We start from the raw sequence: 9,814 nt of genomic DNA on the forward strand, positions 1-9,814 counted from the left end.
ATATATAATAAATATAGATCTAGAGGGAGAGAGTACATAGAGAGAGAATGGTAAATGGAGTGAATTCTCATTTCTTTCATTTTATTTCACATGGCCTATTTATAGGCAATAAACAATCTAACGAGTCATTTAATGAAATGCCAGAAAGCTTATTAAAATGACACCTATAATAAAATAAATGAATCATAACACTTCCCCATTGTTATCAATTGTAAGGGATACGCCCATGATAAAATCTTATTAGAAAACAATTTAGTAATAAAATAAATAGTTGTTATATTATTACCAAATATGAGAGTCAAAATAATTATATATAAGGAGTTTTAAATATATATTATCACATTGCACCTTTAGAATGTTCAAAATATAAATCATCGGAATTTTAAATATGTACTTCCGGTGTATGCAATATAGTACAATATTGAGGAATTTTACAATATGCATCTTCAAGGTGCTTAGTATACACCTCAATATACACCGTTACGGATTTTAAAATATAAACTTCAGAGTTTGTATTATTTTCAAATAAATTTATTTATTGGCATTTTAAAGCACTTTTTTCTTATAATAGTTAGTGGGAAAAATAAAAATAAAAATAAAAAATTATGTTAGTCATAATATATTTGAAAAATAATTAATTAAATACCTTTGAATTTTGGCAGGTTGATATATTTTTATAATATTCGAGCAGAACTTCGGAATAAAAATATTATCTTCGAACACAAATTTTCAACTTGCTTAAGTAATTTTAAAAAAATAAACAAAAAAATACGTAATTTTTATATTAGTATTTTCTCGACAAAATCTTATGGTGATAATGTGTTATAAAATATATCAAATTAGATATAATATATAAAATTATATTTCCTCCAACAATATATCCATTTTTCATTTTGGTTTATCTTGTAACAAAGTATTTATTTTTCCTTTTAATTAAGTGTAGTATCTATTTAACATTACAAATATCCTTTCAATTTATAATATATTACACAAATGGCATTAACTTTATATCATACAATACTGCTACTAATAAAGATAATTTAGTCTTTTTATCTTTATTTTTACTATATTTTAATATAATATTAATAATTCTAAAATTTCGTAAAAAAAAAAAAAAAAGTAAATTGATAGATAGATGTTATACGGAAGGAATATTTATATAAATATGACCATCTGAATGTATGCGTTTGCAATACACAAAAATAACCAAGTATATATATAGAGAGAGACATATATGTCTAGAGAGAGACGGGTAGATAGAGAGAGAATCGTAGATGGTGTGAATTCTCATTCATTTCATTTTATTTCACATATGGCCTATTTATTGTATTCTCATTTATCGTAGATGGTGTGAATTCTCATTTATTTCATTTTATTTCACATATGGCCTATTACAATAAACAATGTGATAGTCATTTCATTAAAATGACACTTATGAATAAAATAGATGGATCATAACAATGTTTTTATTATTATTTTTTTTATTATTATTTCAAACATTTTCCCTTCCCCTAAATAGGTCCGCCCTAATTAGAAGGTATGTTAAATTTTAATATCAATTTGGATAGCATGCTGAAATTTCATTATTTCAGCACTGCTAAATTAAATCTTAGTCATTGATAAGTTAAATTAATTAAATTATTGTTTTTAATTAAAATAAATGAATGATTAAAATTAATTCAGCATAAGCTGAATTAATTTAATACATCAGATCCAAACTCTTTTATTATTATTTCTTTCGTAAGATAAATTTAGCCTCTTTCCTTTCTATTTTTATAAAGAAATGAGCAGCTATAAATAATGAAATGTTGTTGCATTGTAAATTGGATTATAGTGTTATATATATATATATATTTGATTTAAATATATTCAGATATTTTAAAAAATTACTAATATAAATATTATTTTATAGAAAAATCAAATTTTATATAATCACATTTACTTTTTGTCTGTTGATATTTAAGCGTTAATTATTATATTAAAACGTAGTACAAATTAAAAAAAATTGGTAAAAATACTTTCACTCAGGAGCAGACCGAGGGAGTATAATATATATTTTAATAGTATATTATATAATTAAATAAAAAAATTATATATTCTGATTTTAGTTAAATATATTCTAATATTAGCATTAGTTATTTGACCAAATTAGCAAATATTTATAAAAAAGAAAATAGCAAATATTAATAAAATATATAACAGTCCAACATATACTATGATGAAATGATAATTGTTCAAATTAATATATTATGTTATCTGTTTTACGTTCAATTGTTAATTATTTTATATTATATTGCTAAATTGATCAAATCAACTTCGTACTGATTTCAAATCATCAACATTCTAACCACCCAAAAAAATTAGAATTATTAGAACCTATTTTACGATCTATTTAAGTTATTGAACTACTAAATAATGGAGTTACTGAACCAAATTGTATATTTGGTTACCTTCACAATTAATACAGCATCAGCTAAAGGAATATAATTGAATAGCCCGAGTATATCTCCCTCAAGGTAAGTCAATTCTTTAGTCGATTCCAACCTGGCTATGAGGGAGATCGAAAAAATTTAACTAAAAAAAAAAAAGCATGAGAAGATCGAGCACGATACACTAAAAGCTCAGAAGAGATCAATGATAGCTGTAAAATTATTTTACAGAAACTTACAAAATTATATTGTTAGTCATAATGAAAATAAGATACTTAGTATGACATATAAATTTGATAGACTAAAATAATAACAAACTAATTTAATAGATGTTGGAAAATGAGCGCTCAATCAAAACTCTGTCATACACTTAAAATATGGTCAATTTTCGAAACACACTTTGTCTCTCTGAACAAGTCTTTCAAACTCTACTGCAGCCAAAACACTATCCCTGGTTGACTATACAGCCAAGATGTTGTTCATGCAAGACAAAGTCATTAATTTTTCTTTTTACAAAAATAGCATGGGGGACTTTCTGCACAATTTTGATAATGTTTTGCATCTAATTTGATCAATTTGTCTTATATGGATATTTGAAGAGAAAAGCAAAATTGAAGACAGTCGAAAATCCATACAGGATCAAGCTCAATACGGATACTATGTCTCTGATACCATATTAAAAAGGAATTCGAACTTCAAACCTAAAATCGATTGGTGATAGATGGAGTGGTCCTTCAGCCTTATAAACTAAAGAGAGATCCCACATTTTTTAAATATGGGATATATTCAACAATAAGACTTGACACGTAGTTACATGAGGTTTTTTTTAATAAGATCATTGTGAGTGCTCTAATTAGTATGTATCGACACCAATCGAGCATTGCTAGCCATACATGGCCTCGTTAAATATCATATTAGCCCTTGCATCCTGTCTGGCAATTTCCCATATTTAATTTCATCCTATAAGTGCTGAAAAATGTTGTACAATGATCAGTTCCAAACCATTCGACGATATGCTGGGATGGATCCATGATAACCGAGCACGAATGATGCCAAACTTGTTGGTTCATTGCTCGGGAGTAACCACGAAGACTCGGAGATCGATTTTCGCCCGGCCGGACAAAAAACTTGGAATGAATCATACGTTTTTGGCTACTTGTATCAATTATAATAAAATTTCGTCATACCAGAATATATGAAAGAATGCTAAATTTGACTATAGATCAATTCTTGTTTCATTTGAGTATATCCCATCTTCTGAATTTTTGCCTACCACCATACATTGCATTGTCTTGCATTTAGGACCTTTTCTTTTATATGAGCCAAAAAAAAAAAAAAGTCACACTTTTATTATTTTATCTTATAAAAATGGAAAGTCCTGATTGAAAGACAATGCATTCATATATCGTGACGACAGTGAAGATTCGAAAGATAGGATATACTCGAATATAAATCCATAGGCAAGTTTATCGTACTCTTATCTTATGTTTGTATGACAAATTTTTGTTTGACTTAATTAATACTATGAACCAAAGACGTAGGACACCACCAGGGAATTGTCTTTTCCTGAAAATAGAATTTTGTTAGGTGATAATAGTATTTACTTCATTTGTTTCATCCACCAAAGGAAAATTAATTGAGATTGGACATTAGTTTTAATTGGGAATTTTTTGTTTATTGTCTTGGTTTGAAATATTTTTTTTATATAAAGTATATAAAGAATTATGTCATTAGTAAAAAAATAATAGTTTATGTTGAATATTAACTTTTTAAAAAGAATAAAATATATAAAGTATATATTATATTTGTTGGGAATCGTATCATGAAAAAATTCTTGGGAAAACAATTAATTTAAATTAATAATGATATTGGTTGATGGTAATATAAAATATAGGTATTGTGATCAAATAGATGATCTAGTTAAGTAAAAAAAAAACTTGGATAGAAGGTAGAAATTGTGTTTTTATGGTTATGGTAAATTTGTAAATAATTAAATTTAAGATTGAAAACTATAAATTAAGAAATATATAAAAGTTTCTTTATACATAAATAAAATTTACATGTTTTTATGTGGATGGATGGAGTAATTTTTATAAAATATTTAACATAAAAATAAATATGTAATAGTATATATATATATATATATAAGGTTTTGATACGTTAAAGATATATTTTAAATATATATTATTTTTATAGTAGTTATTTTATTTAAAAGATGGGAAAGCTATTATAAATATTTAAATATATTTATAATTAAAAAAATTCAATGATTCGTTATATCTTATATATATTTTGTTAATGTATCTATTTTTATCTAAGCCATGCCCTTACGGCTACTTTTATCTCTACTCACATAGTTTCTGTTTGACTCTAACTCTATTAAGAACTATAGTTCTCTTGTGATTGGCGAGTTCTGTTTTTTACCCTAATTTCATTGTAAGCAAGCGAATCCGGATTCCGACTATAATGGTGTTGGGAACCTCATTTCCAATTCTATCAACATTAAGAGCTCTGTTTCCAACTTTAATGAAATTAAGCATTTTATTTCCGACTTTAATTCAATGAATGAGCTTGATTATATCACTTTCCGTCTCTCTTTAGACAAATTCAGGTTGATTCAATTCTACCTTGAGTTTGAAGATAAGTGTTAAAAAGATATTTAGAATATATATTATATTTATGTTTAATTATCTCACTGAAGAGACTTGTAAAGTATTATAAGAATGCACATATTTGTATTATTAAAATAGAGAATTTCATTAATATTCCAATACGATGGAAGTACATATTATAGTGTATCGTTTTTCTTTAAGGTTTAAATTTTAGTTTGAAATCCGATAATTATAAAATTTTAAATTAAAATAATAATATTTGATGTGATATAATAGCACAAATCAAGTCTAATTGGAAAAAATATATATATCCATGTGTTCCTTTGAGTTTGGAGTAAGAAAAATTAGATTGATTTAATATTAAAATAATATTTAATGAAATATTTTGTGATAAAATAGTAAAATTTAAAAAATTTATTGAAAAAAAACATATTGCAAAAAATAATAAATAAATATTGATACGATTCAATAAAAACTCTGTAGTCATACTTCTATATATAAGCCAAGCAACAATAAGAAACACATAACAAATACCATCCTTTCTTCTCTAAATGGCTCTCCCAAATGGAATAACTTCAAGTAAAGAGCTTCTTGATGCTCAGGCTCATATTTGGAGCCATGTTTTCAGCTTCGTAAACTCCATGTCCCTAAAATGTGTAGTTCAATTAGGCATCCTCCATGTCATCCACAGGCATGGCAAGCCAATGAAGCTTCCGGAATTAGCCGATGCCCTCTCCATCGACCGAGCAAAAACTCCATGCCTCAAGCGACTGATGCGCCTTATGATTCATTCCAAGTTTTTTGTTGGCACCAAAATCTCCGAGGATAGCGATCAAGATGGATATTGGCTCACGCCGTCTTCCCGGCTACTCCTGAGGGATGAGCCGGCCTCAAGTTTGGCGTCATTTGTGCTCTACCGTGTGGACCCGAATATCATGGATCCGTGCCATTCTATGAGCAAATGGTTTGGGACGGATCATGGCACGCCGTTTTTCACTACTTATAGGATGGAAATTTGGGAATATGCCGGGAAAGATGCAAGGTTTAATATGTTATTTAATGAGGCTATGGCTAGCGATGCTCGATTGGTGTCGGGTATACTCATTAGGGATTGTAGGCATATTTTTGAAGAGTTGAGATCGATTGTGGATGTCGGAGGGGGCGTGGGAGTTGTGAGCAAGGCTATTGTTGATGCCTTCCCGGGCTTGAAGTGTACCGTGCTCGATCTCCCTCATGTTGTCGCCGGATTGGAATCGACTAAGGACTTAACCTATCTTGTAGGAGATATGTTCGAGTTCATTCCTTCAGCTGATGCTGTATTTATGAAGGTATGTATATATACCGTATTATGTCAGGAAACATAGGTGTGTTTATTAGTAGAGTTTGTGTTAATATGATATTTTAAATGTATAATACTACATCCGTCCACCACCAATCTATCTATTTGCATTTGGCGTCGTTATTTTTAACATTAACTAATATTCAAAAAAATTTATTGTTTTTCCTTGATTTGTACTATATCTTGATATAATAATTAATATTCAAAGATTCACATGCAAAAAATAAATGGATAGATTGGCGGCGGAGGGAGTAAGTATAAAAATTAAAATATGTGAAGATAAATCAGCTGCAGATTTGATCTAGAGAAAAATATGTAAAAGAAAAACCCTACAAGCAAATACAGCCTTGTTTGATCTTATTAATCAGGCATCTTAGTTATTTAAATAGATGGTGTCTAAAAAAATAGTTAGAGTGTATTTGTTTGGAAGATTGTGTTAGATTTTTATTATTTACAATTTTTAAATATATATATCAAATTAAATACCTCATTTTAATTTTTTACATAATATTAAAAATCAATTTATATTAAAAAAATAACATCAATTTCTATTTATATCAAATAAAAAATATATAAATTCAAATACAAAATCTTATTATTCAAAATCAAACTCCTAAACAAAATCTAACTCATTCATTCATAAAACCAATATAGTCCTAATTTTGATCTCATTATCGTTAACGATAATCGATAATGATATCGAAAGAGATGCAAGATCATTTTCTGGGATAGTCATTTAAAGGATTAAGGTAAAAGAAAGGGCAGATTACAAAAGTAATATTACATTTTAAAAATATATATATTACTGTATTACTATAATTCTGGTATTGACTTTGTTGATTGAGATAATTTGTTCGCTTTGTTGATGATTTTTAGGATGAGATACAAAAGGTTCGATATATGTTATATATATAATTATGTCAGTGGATATTGCACGATTGGCCCGACGAGCACTGCATCAAAATATTGAAGAACTGCAAAACAGCAATCCCCAGCAAAGAGAGGGGTGGGAAGGTGATGATTGTTGACATGGTGGTGAATGACGATTCAACCAAAGCTCAACTGTTACTCGATATGCAGATGATGATTTACACTTCTGGGAAAGAGAGAACAGAAATGGAGTGGACAGATCTCTTTACTGCTGCAGGATTTAGCAGTTATAAAATGACAAATGTTCTTGGATCCAGGCATCTAATTGAGCTTTTCCCCTGACCCTAATGGCTATTTTGCATGTAAGATCGTGTGTATATAATGTTTATATATTTTCGAGATATCAGGGACTTGGTTAAAAGTTTCTACAAGTAATCTCATAATGCTTAGTGAAGGCCTTTTGAAAGTCGATTTAATTGGTTTCTGATGCCAAATGCCAAGAAAGAATTTCAAAAGTCTAAAATCAGTGTATAGAAAATTAAACTACTTAACCTAACAAGGATGCATTGTTTGGCGCTTAATGTTATAAACACTGCTTTATTAAAGATTTGAATCACATATAAGAAGTTATATGTACGGCTGTGGATCTAGTGCTGATCTAATCAAATCATTATCGAATCAGCAAATCACATAAAAATAATCAGCATATTTATATATTATCCTAACATACTTAGGATACAACATATATTATGTTATAAATCAACATATGATATCTTATAATACCTTGTGTGTACATTAGTATTAAAATATGTATTATATAGCGACAGCTACAGTGAATGTAAAATTTGGTATTGTGCTGAATAGCACACCGTCTATTACCGGACAGCACACCGTCTATTACCGGACAGCACACAGTGTTACGATAGACAACATATAATACAAATACAGCACTTGACTTAACAACATATGATATATTCTCACACAGTACATACAATACTTGATTTTAAAGCATGACATACTCTCATACAGCATACGTTATAATTATAAACAAACAGCACATGCTTTTATTACATACAATATATGTGTTGTTTGTAATAAAAGCATATACTACTTGATGTGTGCTGATATATATATATATATATATACATCTAATATTTTGCAAGAAAGTTGGTTAGGGGAAAAGCTTGATTAGATGTCTCGATCCAAGAATATTTGTTATCTTATAACTGCTAAATCCTGCCATAGTAAAGAGATTTGCCCACTCTTTCTCACTTCTTTTTTTCCCAGAAGTGCAAATCATCATCTGCATATCGTACAACAGCTGAGCTTCAGTTAAGTCGTGACCCAGCAAAATATCTACAATCATCACCTTCCCAAACCTCTCTTTGCTGGGGATTGCTGCTTTGCAATTCTTCAATATTTTGACACATTTCTCGTCGGGCCAATCGTGCAATATCCACTGCAATTATATACTGAAATTTTTACTACCGAACTGTTTTATCAATCTCATATTCAAAATTAAACATCTACAAGACAAAGTGAATAAGTTAATTATCTTAATTTACAAACTCAGTACCTGAATTTACATACAATTTTAGTTTTATATTTTGTTGTAAGTATCACAAAAATGAGATAAAAAAATTAAGACTATTTAAATAAGTACAAATTGGGTAGCTAGATAGCAATATATTAGATGATGTCCATTTAGGTAAATGAAATTATACTAAAAAACATGCAATGTAATTGATCAAAATGGGTTATAACGTGGGCTAACAAACAAACACAGTCCACCATATTATTTTAATAACACATTAGTTATATTAACATAATATAAACACAAATATATAACAATTAATTTTAGCAAATGATATACTCATATATTTCTATACAGCAAGTGTTATAAGCATAAAACTTGCACATGCAACAAATAGGGAGACCTTACCTAGACTCTGACACCATATCGGATGCTAATGATCGTCTCACCTAAAAGCTTTAACTGTTAGGGAAACTAAATCATTATTCACATATCCGCAAACGAGAGTCCCAACACAATAGGTAAACGAAATATAAATCAACAATACAAGATATATTGATAATATAATACATATTCAAAATATATGTTCATATTTTATTTTTATTTTTTTTTTATGAGCGTGAGAACTCGCAGCCGAGTATGCACTGGATAAACCCCCGGTCGAACCTAATACCCTGCAAATTAGACCTAACACCCAAGTCACACCCCTAATCATTTCTTTTTATTTTTTCGGTAGATATAACTTATGGTGTGTTTGTGTTTAATTTAAATAAAAAATTATATTATTTCTTATATGATTTTCAATAAAAATGCATTATTCAATCAAAATGCTTCATCGGTCATCTAAATATATTTTTTTTTATCATTTAAATTTATTCTCATTTCCCTTTATTTGAATATTTGTGAAAAATAAAAATTACATATTAACCTAAAAAGAGAATGCATATATATTGGCATGTGAGTCCTAAATAACAATATATAAAAAATATGTTAATATCCTCTTAATATTATGGTATTTTCTTAAGTAGAA

The 9,814-nt window shown here is 28.2% G+C and overlaps 1 protein-coding gene across 2 annotated transcripts; it reads left to right on the forward strand.

Annotated features, from left to right (window-relative positions):
- The first annotated feature begins 5,582 nt into the window (after window positions 1-5,582).
- LOC127247877 (trans-resveratrol di-O-methyltransferase-like) lies at window positions 5,583-8,638 on the forward strand. 2 transcript variants are annotated; one of them, XM_051269941.1, is made up of 3 exons: window positions 5,583-6,369; window positions 7,305-7,612; window positions 8,538-8,638. In XM_051269941.1, exons 1-2 carry the CDS (start codon window positions 5,593-5,595, stop codon window positions 7,590-7,592), a joined length of 1,065 nt encoding a protein of 354 aa, XP_051125898.1. In that variant the 5' UTR covers window positions 5,583-5,592; the 3' UTR covers window positions 7,593-7,612; window positions 8,538-8,638. The 2 variants fall into 2 exon arrangements, with proteins under 2 accessions (XP_051125898.1, XP_051125897.1); XM_051269940.1 differs by lacking the exon at window positions 8,538-8,638 and having other exon boundaries at window positions 7,305-7,651.
- The last annotated feature ends 1,176 nt before the right edge of the window (window positions 8,639-9,814 follow it).

Source organism: Andrographis paniculata, unplaced genomic scaffold (genome assembly GCF_009805555.1).
Source record: "Andrographis paniculata isolate CXL003 unplaced genomic scaffold, ASM980555v1 Contig32END, whole genome shotgun sequence".
NCBI classification, from domain to species: Eukaryota; Viridiplantae; Streptophyta; class Magnoliopsida; order Lamiales; family Acanthaceae; genus Andrographis; species Andrographis paniculata.